This window comes from Stegostoma tigrinum, chromosome 3, assembly GCF_030684315.1.
Source record: "Stegostoma tigrinum isolate sSteTig4 chromosome 3, sSteTig4.hap1, whole genome shotgun sequence".
NCBI lineage: Eukaryota > Metazoa > Chordata > Chondrichthyes > Orectolobiformes > Stegostomatidae > Stegostoma > Stegostoma tigrinum.
Genome location: NC_081356.1, coordinates 75,028,644 through 75,044,056, shown reverse-complemented (window position 1 = coordinate 75,044,056; position 15,413 = coordinate 75,028,644). Strand labels below are relative to the sequence as shown.

The following is a 15,413-nucleotide window of genomic DNA, read 5'->3' as shown; positions in this document are numbered from 1 at the left end:
ATAGTGGGTCACTGGTACATTTGCACTGCAACTGTTAGTTAAGGACTGCTGATATTGCAAATTTAATGCTGCTTTGCATTGGACATTTCTATATCAAGATGCTCTGAATTAAAGTCGTTCTTGTGCTGCTGGGGTGAGGAAAAGGATATGACCTAATGTTGCTAATCAGGAAAATAACTATAAGAGCTAATTGATATCTATATGGTAGCATCCTCCTGCAAAAATACATGCTCAATCAAAAGCGTAAATCCAAAAGTTGTCAGTCAAGGTGCTGTCTGCATACTCCAATTCAGTTGTCATTCAAATCTATCAAATGGATTGATGTTTCTGTACTGAAAACCGAGATAACATTACTCAAGCCATTCCTCTGTAGTGCCTTCTTGGTAATGTTCTTTGTCATATGATTGCCAAACAACCTCTCTAGTACTAAATGTGGATTCTCATTCTTCAGGTTCCTCCTGAATGTTGGAGAATTTCAGAAAGTATTCCTTTTACGTTGCTGTCTTCTTTCTCTGTCCCATTTTTTTTCACCACACACTTTTTTTTTTTCTTTTTGATTTCTGTAACTCATTTGACTTTGAACTCAACTTTCTAACATATACCACCTAGGTCAGCCTCTGCTGTCCATGATTCGTCTGGTTAAGAAGGTACACAGTTGTGTATCGTGTTAACATGTGTCTTTGATCCTTTGACTTCTGAAATGTAGGTGTTGTTATGGTGTAGGCAATCAATGAAATATTTTAATGTCTAACAATATCTTAAATTTTCCTTATTTATCTTCAGAACACAGCAAGTCTACTTCATGCAACCCTGGGGTATTTAATTTCTACAACTATTTGCGAACCCATCCACTCTTGTTGCGACGACACTTTGCTTCTTCAGAGAAGACAATGTCACAGATGGGTTTAACAGTGGAAAGTGGTCTGGCAGATAAGATCAGTTTAGCTGAAAGAAAGTTGTTCTTTGCAACTGCAAATGCACACTTTAAAGCCGGTTGCCCAATGTTAGCGCTCGAAGTTTTGTCTAAGATGCCAGCAGTCACCATGAAACCAAAGAATTTACAGAGTGAAACAAGCTCTTACTTGACAGTTAATTTTTCATCTGAAGAATCTAAACGTAGAGTTTTGGATTGTGATTGCTCGTCATCAATAGTCAACGGTTTGGGATCAAAAGTTCCATCTGATTGGCTGTCACACGGACAATCCACTTCATCTTTTAGTTTTGATTGGAGTCAGTCATCTCTAACTTTTGAAGAACAGCCATTGGAATTAAAATGGGATAGTGATAAGGACGATGAAGAGGAGGAGATTGGCCTGTCAATGAAGGAAATAAATCCATCATGTTCCACTACTGCAAAGATTGAAGGAGAAAGTTACTGTAATTTCTCAAGTTCAGCTGATGATTTTTTAAATCCATCAGAAGATGTCATCGCAGCACAATTAAAATTTGGAGCTTGTTTGAAGATACTTACTACAGAGCTGCGTACGTTGTCTACTGGATATGAGGTTGATGGTGGAAAACTCCGCTTCCAACTGTACAAATGGCTTGAGAGAGAAATTATAGCCCTACAGAAAACATGTAATTACAATGTTGATCTTGAAGCTATCAAAGATAGTTTTGAAGTTCCTGACAGTGAACAGGCAGAAAATGGCATAGTTGACCAACAAAAGCCATTACATCAGCAAGAGTACTTGCAGCGTAGGAGACTGTGGCTTCTGCAAAATCAACCACTCCTAAGGATGTTTCTTAGTTATTGTAGTCTCCATGGGTCTCATGGTGGAGGCCTGGCGTCAGTCAGGATGGAGTTGATCCTCCTTTTACAGGAGTCACAGCAGGTAATTTTAGCTGTAAAGTAAGGTTATTATACCTCAGGACAGTGCCTTGTACTGAAACTGGGTCTGGACAAATGTTCAGTTAGTGAAAATATCTCTGAAGCATTTAATCTAGTTGGAACTTCTTGTCTGAAACCAAAACCAGCAATGTATAGAATTATAGGTATATTCTCCACCTCCACGTAGGGAGTATCTGTTTATTTGATTTCTAAGTGGTGCTGTAAATCCTCAAAATTCGTCACTATTTTCATTGTAATTGGACTTTGCCACATATTCAGCCATTCATTGCAATAATTCAGTATCCATATTTGAAGAGCATTTAAAATAATGTTAAACAAGCATGATTTATTTAAAATTGAAGTCAACCAGTTCACAGCTAGATGGCACTGTGATTTAGCAGATTAGCCTGCCAGTCTGAAAAACTGGAGATCATGATTTTAGATCTAGGTAATGTATTTCTTCCAAATGGCTTTTGAATTGAAGGAGGGCTGTTTTGATACCATGGTAGATTCCTTATGTCTGAGCCCCAGAGACCCATATTCAAGTCTTACCTGCTCTAGAAACACATTCAAACAAGTTGATCAGAAATATCTGCCAGGCAGTTCACAAGTGCATTTTCCTGATAGTCAATTTAGTAAGGTGTATTCACTTTTTGGTTTTTTTTTTTCCCCTGTGTTTTCTTATTTGGACAGAATCAACACCAACAAGTATGATTGTGATTTTGTAAAAATCTTAAAATTCTAAAGCCTTGCATTTGTTTGCAATTTGGGGGCGTTTTAACTTGAAATGCCTATTCTGAATGTGGTTTAGAAAAACAATATTTTCCCATAGAAATGTCAGAGTTCAATAAGTAATAACTCAAGTTCATGTTACTTGAGAAATGTAAGACCTATGTTTTTCAGTTTGCTTTTAGTGTTAAAAAGAGATGACCATGGGATGGGCACATGCAGCAGAAAGAACTGGGAATTTGATATTGTTTAAAAAAATTTTTATGAAGCCTCAATTCAAGGAAACAAATCAGTTTAGTATTATGCTGCAGTTGAGCATAATGACCCTATGTTGTTTAACAAACGGTTTTCGTTGACAGTCAAACAGCTGGCACCACAATGCAACAGTGATATAATAAACTTTAATGTAGATTTATGCTTGGTATGGAAGCAGCTCATTCTGTCAATCGAGTCGCAGTGACCCTCGAAAGAGCATCCCACCCAGATCTGTCCCTATAACCCTGCACTTCCTGTGGCTAACCTAGCCTGCACATGCTGGGATCCAATGGGCAAATGAACATGGCCAATCCACTTAACTTGCACATCTTTGGACTCGGGGAGGAAATTGGAGCACCGTCGGAAACCGCACAGGAAAATGTCCAAAATCCACACTGATAGTTGCCCGAGGCCGGAATCAAACCCGGGACCCTAGTGCTATGAGGCAGTCATGCTAACTACTGAGCCACTGTGCAGCCCAAATACTTCAATACGCAGAAGTACTTTAATAGTCAGCTAGGAAAGGTTAGAGATTGAAATGTGCTCTAAGTCTTGACCAACTATGAAACAGACCACCCATTCCTAGCTGCGCTCTCTAAATCCTCCCAACTTCCCAACTCAAGTATCCTACCCCATAACACCACCTACTTACTCTGTCTCATTCACCACCCTGTGCTCTAATCTTCACTCAGCAACACCAGCAGCCCACCCCCGACTCCCCAGGCCTGGAAGATTTGCTGATAGTTGGGTTTCTCAAAAAGCACACAAAGTTTGGACCAGAAGCCCTGAATTTTGGGTTAGACAAGTATAAACGAACAGATCTGCAATCTGATGGCAACTCCTCAGAAGATGGAGCCCAATGCGCCCTAAACCAGTTTATGATGCGCCCAATCTCAAATGGATTATTGACGTGGTAATTTTCAGTGCTTCACAATCAATGCTCCATTCAAAACTAGCTGTGCAGAATTGATGTTTCACTGTAAAAACATTTTTATCTTAATTGTAGCTAGAAAACTTTAACATCACAAATAAGCTGTTTCAGCCTTTTGAATCTGCTTGGCCATTAGGTATGCCCAGGGATGATCTAAGGCCTCAGATGAAAAATTTTTATTTGCTAGCAGTTAAGTCCAGAGATGCTTGTGCATTATATCAATGGGCTAGTGCAACTGGTGTTAGTAGGCACAGATGTGCTCTGCATATATCTCCAAGTCTGTGTGTTCACAAAATAAATAAGGATTTTTGGACCTCTGGCTAATCTTAAATTATCTTTTTTTTCTCGTGACTCAACCATCTTTCTTTCTGGCCTCTGCTATTTAATGATCTATATATGTTGACATTACAATAGTGAAAGTAAATTTTAAACTATGCCGAATTTCAAGCTGTATCAACTTTTTGCATTTAGGAGCATTCAGTGAAACAGGTCACAAGCCCTTTCATGCAACTTGCATCGGTACCCCTCCTGTTTGCCTGCACTGCAAGTGCCAAAACTGTGGTGGCTAACCCTAGACTCCATCTGAGCAACCTTACCCAGGACATTGTGCATACTATTGTAGAATTTGATTCTCCTCCACATCCAGACATGCGAAATAACAAGGTAGGTGTTATTTCATGAAAGTATCTCAAGCTGCAATAGAGTTGACAATGCAATATGATGGTAACAAATAAAATGTCTGAAGCAACCAGTGTTTTGACCATCACTGAGTTGCTTTGTCTTTGTCACACTGGAATTCATTTTTGCACCTTCTGTATTGCTTTTTGAAAATCTCTCCAGTTAAAAAACTTCTTAAAAAGAAATTATAATGACAAATCACAATATATTCACAAAATTCTGAACAGTTTTGTCACATTATCTAAGGAAAGCTATATTAGCGTAGGAGGTAGTACAGTGCAGGTTCATTAGCTTGATCCCTGGTATGGAGGGTTGCCTTATAAAGAGAAGTTGCACAGATTGGGCCTGCAGTCATGGGAGTTTAGAAGGATGAGAGGCAACCTTCTTGAAACCTACAGGATTCATCAGTGGGCTTGCCAAGGTGAGTGTGTCTCCATGGGATTGTGTCTAGAACCAGAAGGCCTAGTCTGAGTAAGATTTGTCCATTTAGGATGGAGCTGAGGAGGTATTTCTTCTCTAAGGATTGTGAATCTCTGGAATACTTTACTGCAGATAACCATAGAGACTGCATTGTTAATTTTCAAGGCTGAGACTTTTAATTAGTAAAGGAATTGAGGATTAAGGGGAAAAGGCAGGAAAGTGGGGTTGAGGATTATAGGCCAAGCATAATCGCACTAAATGTCTCAGTCAAGTCAGGCAGGCCTACTTCTGCTGTTACACCTTGTGATCTAAATTAGAAATTATGCAGAGGATTCAAGACTCTGCAACTTTTGTCTCCAGTTTAAGCTTGCTTTGTGAGCCAGTTGGCTGGTTAAATTTAATATTGCAAGTAGGATTTTGTGAGATGCTGCTTGGCCTGCTGTGTTCATCCAGCCTCACATTTTATTATCTTCAAAAAAATGGGCTGATTTTTCTTTTAGTGATCATGGGAACTGCAGATGCTGGAGAATCCAAGATAACAAAGTGTGGAGTTGGATGAATACAGCAGGCCAAGCAGCATCTCAGGAGCACAAAACCTGACGTTTTGGGCCTAGACCCTTCTCCAGAGAGTGGGATGGGGAGAGGGAACTGGAATAAAGAGGGAGAGAGGGGGAGGCGACCAAAGTTGGAGAGAAAAGGAGATAGGTAGAGAGGAGAGTATAGGTAGGGAGGGAATAGGTCAGTCCAGGGAAGATGGACAAGTCAAGGAGGTGGGATGATGTTAGTAGGTAGGAAATGGAGGCGCGGCTTGAGGTGGGAGGAAGGGATGGGTGAGAGGAAGAACAGGTTAGGGAAACAGAGACAGGCTGGGCTGGTTTTGGGATGCAGTGGGGGGAGGGGACGAGCTGAGCAGGTTTTGTGATGCAGTGGGGGAAGGTGAGATTTTGAAGCTTGTGAAGTCCACATTGATACCATTGGGCTGCAGGGCTCCCAAGCGGAATATGAGTTGATGTTCCTGCAACCTTCGGGTGGCATCATTGTGGCACTGCAGGAGGCCCATGATGGACATGTCGTCTGAGGAATGGGAGGGGGAGTTGAAATGGTTCGCGACTGGGAGGTGCGATTTGTTGTGAACCGAGCGGAGGTGTTCCGCAACACATCCCTCACACCCTGCCCCCGCCACATCTGCCCCCAGAGGATCCCCCTCGTTCTCATACCACCCCACCAACCTCAGGATACAACGCATCATCCTCCGACACTTCCTCCATCTACAATCCGACCCCACCACCCAAGCTATTTTTCCATCTCCACCCTTGTCTGCCTTCCGGAGAGACCACTCTCTCCGCGACTCCCTTGTCCGCTCCGCATTCCCCTCCATCCCCACCACACCCGGCACCTTCCCCTGCAACTGCATGAAGTGCTACACTTGCCCCCACACCACCTCCCTCACCCCTATCCCAGGCCCCAAGATGACCTTCCATATCAAGCAGATGTTCACCTGCACATCTGCCAATGTGGTATATTGCATCCATCGCACCCGGTGTGGCTTCATCTACATTGGGGAAACCAAGCGGAGCCTTGGGGACCGCTTTGCAGAACACCTCGTCCCCTCCCCCCACTGCATCACAAAACCAGCCCAGCTCGTCCCCTCCTCCCACTGCATCCCAAAACTAGCCCAGCCTGTCTCTGCTTCCCTAACCTGTTCTTCCTCTCACCCATCCCTTCCTCCCACCTCAAGCCGCACCTCCACTTCCTACCTACCACCTCATCCCGCCTCCTTGACCTGTCCATCTTCCCTGGACTGATGTATCCCCTCCCTACCTCCCCACCTATACTCTCCTCTCTACCTATCTTGTTTTCTCTCCATCTTCGGTCCGCCTCCCCCTCTCTCCCTTTTTATTCCAGTTTGCTGTCCCCATCCCCCTCTCTGAAGAAGGGTCTAGGCCCGAAACATCGGCTTTTGTGCTCCTAAGATGCTGATTTTTCTTTTAATGTGTGTACATCTTGTCAAGCTTTTACATTTCTAAATGTGGCTATAGAAATTTATAATAGCACCAAGAGCATGAAAGTTCAGATCATGGGAAGGTGTTCTGGTGGTATTAGACTCAGTAGCCAGAGAGCACTGATTAATTGGTTAAAAACATTCAGAGGTTAACAAATTTGTAGATCCCACAAAATCTCTGCAAGACTACTGGTGAACAAGGATTAAAATAGCAATGCATCAATGCTGCTCCACATTACATATGACAGAATTTCTGCAGCCTCTGCTTCATGTTTTGAGATGGGCACCTTGGTCATCAGTTCATGCAGTCCTGAAATGAGAGTTACCTTCTGTTCCAGCCAAAGGTACAGCAATGGTTTAGTGTTTTAAGAACATAGAAGCAGGATTAAACCATTCAGCCCCTTGAGCCTCTTCTGCCATTCAGTGAGATCATGGCTGATCTGTGGCCTAATTCTGTATATCTACTTTTACCCCATATCCCAAAATACCTTTGAACAAAAGTATATCTGTCTCAGATCCAAAATTTAACAAATGATACAGCATCAACTGCAATTTGTGGAAGAGCTTCAAACATTTACCAGCCCGTGTATGTAGAGTGCTTCCTCATGTCTTTCCTGAATGGTCTGGCCCTAATTTTTTCGACTCTGTTGCCAGTCCAGTTCTAGAATTTCCAACGGATGGAAATTGTTTATCTACCCTGTCTTTTCCTGTTAATATTCTGAAAACTTCAATCAGATCACCTCTAAACTTTTGGAATTTAGGGAAAAGAACAGGCATAATTTGTATAATTTCTCCTCAAACTTAACCCCTGAAGTCCAGGTATCATTCTTCAAGCCACTGCTATATTCCCCCCAAGGCCAATATGTCTTGGCTAAGATGTAGTGCCCAGACCAGCTCTCAATACTTCAATTTGGACCCAGGGTTTTGTTGAAGAAATATGATGAATTCAGTAGAAATTGACGTGTGTAGGGTTTGAGATTATTGAAAATTTGGAATTTCTCCTAAAAGGTATGGAGTATGGTACAAATTGATAGCACCTCATTTCAAATGTCTGATGAGGTTACTAAATTCCAGCTCAAGGAAGAGAGAAGTTAGAGATTACTGTTTTCCCCATGAGATTGCTATTGCTTTTGAAAAGCTTTTTGTCTGTTCACACTTCCTCTCTATTTGCTGTTTTCCCTCGATGCTTCATATAATATTCATGTAGTAGTATTTAAATTGGCGAGGCAAATGCCAAAATATCTTTGGATACTAGAAATCTTGAACAAATATAGGAAATGCTGAAAGTTCTCAACAACTAACACACCATTTCTGGGGAAAGAGTTTGCCCTTGGACCTGACCATTGCAATGAGGGGTATTCATTTTAAGCTAAGAGAATATGGGAAATGGAGTTCACTTGTGTTATTGTATATAATGTATTGTTATAAGGATTGTTTTCTTGCACACATTTATCTTTGTTATAGTTATTAATTTATTGAACATTTATGCTTGGGCATAATTTCCAGAACCAAACGTTAGTCTCTCTAGCCTGTAGGTCCACCCACAGCAGAGTTAAAACTTCGCATTCGTCTAAAGCTGCTTATTTCCACAGTTTCTTTCTGTCATCCCAGTGGCATTCATACCAACCTTTGCAGCACCGCCAACCACCAATGCTTCCATGGATCGCTCATTCACTGTCCTTCAATTGATGCTGACATCAACTCTGGTTGAGTAGTTTCTGCTGTGTGTTTTAGTGTGACTAAAACCAATCAGTTTGGTTTTGGCACTGAAGTTAGTTTTCCATCTGGATGGTATTCAGTATTCTCACTGATAGAGTGAATAGCTGTTGTGAGGTGGTCATTTGCAGTATTTGGGCCATCACAAAACTTTGCTTGACATTGGTCTGAATTTTGAACGTACCTGATTTGGATCTCCGTCTCAGGGAGTGAGCGTTTATATTTGTTTCATTTTTGCTTTATTCAAATAGCTGTCAACTTTACCAGGCAAGGAAGCAACTTGTACTTGAAAAGTAATTATTTAAATGTGTTTTGCAGCACTTGAGAATATATTGTTACAGAAAAGGCTATATGGGAATGCAGATAGTTATTGACATGATCTAAAAGCATAATGAGGTTATTGGTGGTTGTCATTTTAAATTGTAGCAATAAAGAAATAACAGAATCAATATACACTTGTTCCCTTTCACAGTTATTGGATCAACATGCTTAGTCATTACTGACTAAAAGGCCAACAGCTTCCTCGGGGTAATCCCCGCACTCAAGACTTTTAAGCATGTCTGAGTTTGTCTATTTCTTTGCTTCTTGACATGTCATGATCTCTGGGCAATTATATCTCTCATGCAAATGAACTTTTCCATTGTGCTTTTGTAAGTTTTGCTACTTGCATCAATTAAAATGTTACTGTATGAGAACAAACAGACAACTAAATTCTAATGGTACTATAACAAAATTAAGTCAATCTTGACTAGAAACCCAGTGCTAGAATACAGTTGATTAACATTTAGCAGCGGATGGCACAGAACTGAATAAATTAGCTCAATGTCCTGTGTTACACCATTCCAAAATGCAAAAAAAAAACTGATGCTTTTCATGTCATAAGATGGATTACTTCATATCATTGCGATGAGTAACAAGTGTTTCAGAAGTTGGATATTTTAAAAAAGCAAAAGCGAATTGCTGTGGCTCACTTCCAAAAGATCAGCTAATCATCCTGGAACAGTGGCCTAAAACCAGCCTTATCCAGGCAATGTCACTCCAGACCTCGGCGATGATAATTGAAAAATGTTTCTACTTTGTGTTAAGGACAGCAGTGTTAACACATTAAGGCCAGTAGTTCTATTCTTAGTTCAGTTCAGAATGAGGAATCAGCACAGAAAGAAATTTTTTTTCAGTTGAGTTCAGGTACTCCCACAGGTCAGTTCTGAATTTCTCTCCTTGTGGAAGATTTTTTAAATTCAGTTCATGGCAAGTCAGTTGCCCCAGCAAAAGCCAGAGAAAGTAAGAACTGCCGATGCTGGAGTTAGAGATAACAGTCTGGAGCTTGAGGAACACAACAGGCCAGGCAGCGTGAGAGGAGCAGGAAAGCTGACGTTTCTGGCTGGGACTCTTCCCTATCTGACATTAAAAACCTTAAGTATGCTAAACTTACCTACCGGTGCCTGTCACAAACACAGGGCTGTTCCAACCCCCAAGTCCACACTATCACTGAATGAGTTATAACCCCACTGCGAAGCCTATTCTAGGGATGCCTGCCTTGAAGTTATCCTCCTCCCTCCGGAAAGACATCAGTGAATCCCTCTCCTCTGAAACCCTCTGGTAATCTCGTCGGCCCTGAAACTGCTCAACCACATAAAGAAACAAACCAGGTGCCACAGCTATGTTGCCTTTCTCAGTACCTGCCTGCAGAAGCGGATCATTCCAAATGGACTGCAGTCTGCATTCAAACCATCCCAATTTGGCCCTCGCCATGACAACCTCCGCATAAAAAGACGTCCAGATCCTCCAAAAACAGTTTTCTGTGCGGTTCCTCAAGCACGTGCTCTCAGCAATGTGCTGGCGTTTTCTGGCCGTACAATCAAGCCCACCCCAGCCCAGAGCTTAACTCTCCCAGACCTGCAAAGGATCTCTTCTGTTTTTCATTCTGCACAGGATTCACAACCTCGACCTATGATTTCATTCCACCCTATCTGACATTAAAAGCAGTAAATACACTAAACTTTACTGGTGCCTGCCTTCAAACACAGGTCTCTTCCACAGCTCTTTCCCCTCCTCTCCCCCCACCACCAAAGTCAAGCCCATTCCTGAAGAAGAGTCCTGACCCAAAACGTCAGGTTTCCTGCTCGTGTGATGCTGCCTGGCCTGCTGTGTTACTCCACCTCCACACTGTGTTACTCCAGCAAAAGTATCTTGTCAAGTGAAGCTTCGAGACCAGGAATAGTCAAAGTGTCAATTATCCCAAGGAAGCTGTTGGCCTTTTAGCGAACAATGATTGTAAGTGTGTTAATCCAATAGCTGTAAAAAAAGACGTTTATATTAATTGTTATTTCTTCACTGTTGAAATTTAAATTGACGAGCACCGTGTACCTCCATTATGCTTTCAGATCATTGTTCATGAATAAACAGCAAAGAAACATAAATGTGGAGCCCCGCTGATTGACGATGAGCAAATAGAGGCTCAGGGAAGGTGCTTTGGTTAGTCACTAACCAATCAGATGGACAATAATGGTCGTTTTATCTATTGGTGGCATGAAGACAAGCTGGTAGCACTAAATGAAATCATTTTTATAGTATTAGCATACTGCGTCGTCATTAAAAAATTCAACAGACGTAAATGAAGAGACAAGCCATATAATTAACCCAGTTCCATTGTGCCTGTGACTGCAATAGTGGCATCCTCTGGATAACTGGAAGTGAAATGCCAATGTTGACTGCGAGTTCACAAATGACTTCTACGTCCCAATTATAGCGTTGCAGATCCTCAGTGAGGAAATTGTTTGTTAACCAGGAGACCTTGTGGTCATTGTTGCATGCCTATCTTTATATTTCTTTCACTGTTCTGTCTGTGACTTTCCTTCAAGATTTGGAAGTTTTTGATGCTATATTTTTGAAACCATAGAAGAATAAGGGATGATCATACTGAAAGATTCTAATGGGGCTTGACAGAGTAGATCTGCAGAAGATGTTCCACTAGAGGGGGAGTCTTGAACAAGGGCACTGACTTAGAGATTAAGGAGATGCTCATTTAAAACTGGAGTAAAGGAATTTCTTCAGCGGGTAATGAAAGCCTGGAGTTGTCTACTTCAGAGAGTTGTGAACACTTAGTTATTTAAAGCATTTCAAGAGGCAGTACGTAGACTTTTGAAATATTAGTGAGTTGACAGCTCTGCTTTGCTGGCACAAGAAAAGGAGTTTCACCTGGCTGATCGACCACAATTTTGTTGAATGGAAGGACCGATTTGACAAGTCGAATGGCCTACTCCTCTTTGTTTCTTATTTGTTGGATCATCATTTTGGTTGTGATTAAGCATCTGTAGTCTTTTATTAGATTAGATTCCCGACAGTGTGGAAACAGGCTCTTCAGCCCAACAACTCCACACTGCTCCTTGAAGCATCCCACACGGACCCATCCCCCTATAACCCCCACACACCCCTAAACACTATGAGCAATTTAGCATGGCTGATCCACCCAACCTGTGCATCTTTGGACTGTCCATGTGTTGATTTTAATAGAGCAGATTTTTGTGGAGGTTTTGATGTCACCTTCAAAATCTTCCTTTTGATCCTTTGGTGAATGGACTTAACGGCATAGGTCTGAAAAGCTCTTGTTTTGGCAGTCCTGAGACAAACCAACTAAAGACACGTCCTGCCCATTTCTACTGTTATGAGACTATCATGGAGTCTATCCTGCATGGTTGTCTCTTAAAGATCGCTTGTGTTAGTTCTCTTATTCTGCTATTTGACTTGCAAGAACCTGTTAAAACAGCATTAATGTTCATAGAGGGCCATAATATGATGAGCATAAGTAGTTCAGATTCTCCCTAAATTTCACTGGTGCCGCAGAACTGTCCAGTGGAGGTCACAGACTTGTCACACTTAATTCTGTTATACTGTTTCCAAAAATACTTCCAATCTGAGTGTTTACAGCGTTTTCTGGTCTTTTTTTCTTGTTCTTTAACTGTCTTTTTATAGATGGGGTCCTTGACTTATGAACACCTGTACTTTAGATCATGATCCCATACAGGGGTTGAATTTTAAAACTCCCAATGTGTGACATTTCCTGTACTAGGCTGCTCTGTTATTCTGAATTCTGGTCTAACTTGCAAATGGATTCCAGAACGGAACCGTTTCACAACCTGGAGACCATCTTCATATGTAAACCATTCATGTGACATAGCCTAGCTAACTTTATAACTGCACTTCATTGTTTTGGCATGGCCTGTGCAGCTTTAAAGCCTTAGGGGTGAGTTGCCTACTATTTTTCATTAGCTTACCAATAATGTTTTTATATGGTTCTTTAGAAACGAAATGATGAGCAAAATAAAATACCTTTCTTACTTAGACTGGCACGTTAAGCTGGGCTTAAAATATAAATGAAGAATGTTGTATTTCATCTCAACTATGTAATCTTGTGCTTTCAAACAAAATATTTGTACACTTTGTGCTTAAAATAGAACATTGAATTTCTAGGATTGTCTGCAGCAGTTAGTGATATAGTGTTGCTCCAACTGGATATTTGATGTTTTTTCTTTCAGATCTATGTAATGCATACTGTAGCAGCTTCTCTGTCTGCATGCCTGTATCAATGCCTTTGTGATGGCCATAGTTACAGGTAAGTAGAAATGGTGTGTATTGAGGCAGAACTTGTTTTCTGATCATTTTGCTTCTTTTCCCTTTGTGACAATATTCATCCTCACAGCATGCTAATTTCATGAGTGCCAGGCAATGTGCAAAATCTGGTACAGAGTGGTTATTTTACAAGCGGTGAATCTTCACAGAAAATTTGATTTTTGTGTAGAATCATTGTGTATACACACTCACTCTCTAGCAAAGTTACTTGGTAGTGAGTGGGGATCCTGTTGTTTTTCACTTGCCTATCTCAAAGAAGAGGCTCAATGCACCCTGCAGTAGCCCCCCTCGGCATAAGACTGTGGTATGTTTGACCTTTTTCAGATGAAGCGTCTAGGCTCAATGTCAGCTTTCCTGCTCCCGGATGCTGCTTGGCCTGCTGTGTTCACCCAGCTCTACACCATGTTATCTCGAATTTAAACTAATTCTGATTTAGGATAACCCACAGTGAATGATTTCTTTCAGACTTTGCACAGGAGGTGCCTTGAGTTCAGAGCACTCTGAACAGTGCTAAGAAATCTCAAAATCTTTCCTCAATTTTGTTTTTATCTCTCAACACATTTCCGCACAAATGATAGGTATTCATTGAGCACCATCTGCTGTTGGTTAGATATATTTTCTCCATTGTACTACTTATTTCTATTCATTGTATTTTTTTTAGTTTGTCCATTTGGTTATCCTATGCTGTTTTGGCATTTACTTGATTGAGTGATCATATTCTCCTTGCTTGCCCCTCCTGCCGTCCCCCACCCCATCTTGATTTTGCATAGACTCATTCATCAAATGTCTTTCCTGCCTCTTCAATTTAACAACTGAACTTTACCTCCCACATCATGCCTCAACTGTGTTAATCCACTGGTATTCTCAGTTCCAATTATCAAGTTACCTAGACTTAGGTTATAACACTCCTAACTGGCTTTCTTTTCTTGCTCGCTCAACTTTACACAAAATAAATTAATGGAATATTGTTTTGGGACCAGAACTGCACACTACAGGCGCAATGTGGAGACTTTGGAAAGGGTGCAAAAGAAGTTGACCCAGGATGTTGCCTGGATTGAAGTGTATTAGCTTTAAGATGTTGGACAAACTTGTGTTAGAGCATCAGAGGTTGAGAGGTTACCTGAAGTATAGAAAATTGACAGGCATAGATAGGGTGGATAGTCGGTTGTCTTTTCCCCCAGGGTGGAAATGTCAAATCCAGGAGGGATAGGTCATGGTGAGAGGGGGAAGGTTTAAAGGAGACAAGCGAGGAAAGCTGTTTCTTACGCAAAGGATGATAGGTGTCTGGATCATACTGCCGGGGCGATGGCAGAAGCAGTTACGTTAGACAAGTACATGAGCAGGTAGGAGATAGCGGGATGCAGACCATGTCCAGGTAGATAGGATTGTTAGAATGGCACAATGGTCAGTACGGAAGGCCGAAAGTCCTATTCCTGTGCGGTGGTGTTCTATGCTGTAATTGAAAATTGAAGCCCATAATTGTACCTCTTCCACATGCCCATTACTATTCTCTGTCCTTGTTTCACGGTCCACTTTAAGTGATTTTGTTTCACTTTCATTTTGTCCCACACTTGCCTGAATATGCTTCTCACCAATTCTGTGCCTGCTCCTGCTCCTCCCTTTATCTTTGCCTCTCTGTTTCATACATGTACTGATCGGTTCAATTTGCCATTATTGCCTACATTTTTTCACTATATTGTCAGAACCCTTGCCCACCATTTCCTAACCCTCATCTAACTAGATTATATGCCTTGCATATTCTTGGCCTGCTGTGCAGTATTGCACTCTTGCTGCAATTAAGCAGGCTCAGAAATTGCACAAATGCATCAACAATTGTTCTCAATTTTGTTCTGAGTTGTTTATATAGCATGTATACATATGTGTTCGTGATTGCCTACTTGTCAATTAAAATTGATGGGATAGTTAGAAATGCCTGTTCATCTTTTCCATTCAGCCATCCCCACTCATAATCTCTCAAGTTGTCTTAATCTCTGAGTACTTTCTATACATCACTGCTTGACATGCTGTTTGTTTTCTTTTGATTACTACTTTTTTCATCTGAGACTGTAGATTGATGGCCATTCTGAGGATCAGCTAATATTTCAGTGGAAAAAAAACAAAACCTGCACTGATGTTGTAATATCTTTGAGGAGTAGTGGCCACTTCTAAACCTTGGAATCAGTTAATGTTTTCGAAGGTATGGTCACTATTGTAAATTTAGA

At 41.3% G+C, this 15,413-nt stretch overlaps 1 protein-coding gene across 9 annotated transcripts in view; it reads left to right on the top strand.

Annotated features, from left to right (window-relative positions):
* Nucleotides 1-15,413, top strand: part of dmxl1 (Dmx-like 1) — a 204,653-nt gene that overhangs the window by 121,732 nt on the left and 67,508 nt on the right. For all 9 annotated transcript variants that reach the window (XM_048528018.2, XM_048528019.2, XM_048528017.2 and 6 more), the window contains 3 exons: nucleotides 784-1,835; nucleotides 4,218-4,409; nucleotides 13,098-13,174. In XM_048528018.2, the coding sequence (XP_048383975.2) occupies nucleotides 784-1,835; nucleotides 4,218-4,409; nucleotides 13,098-13,174 (1,321 nt within the window). The remainder of the gene's footprint in view (nucleotides 1-783; nucleotides 1,836-4,217; nucleotides 4,410-13,097; nucleotides 13,175-15,413) is intronic.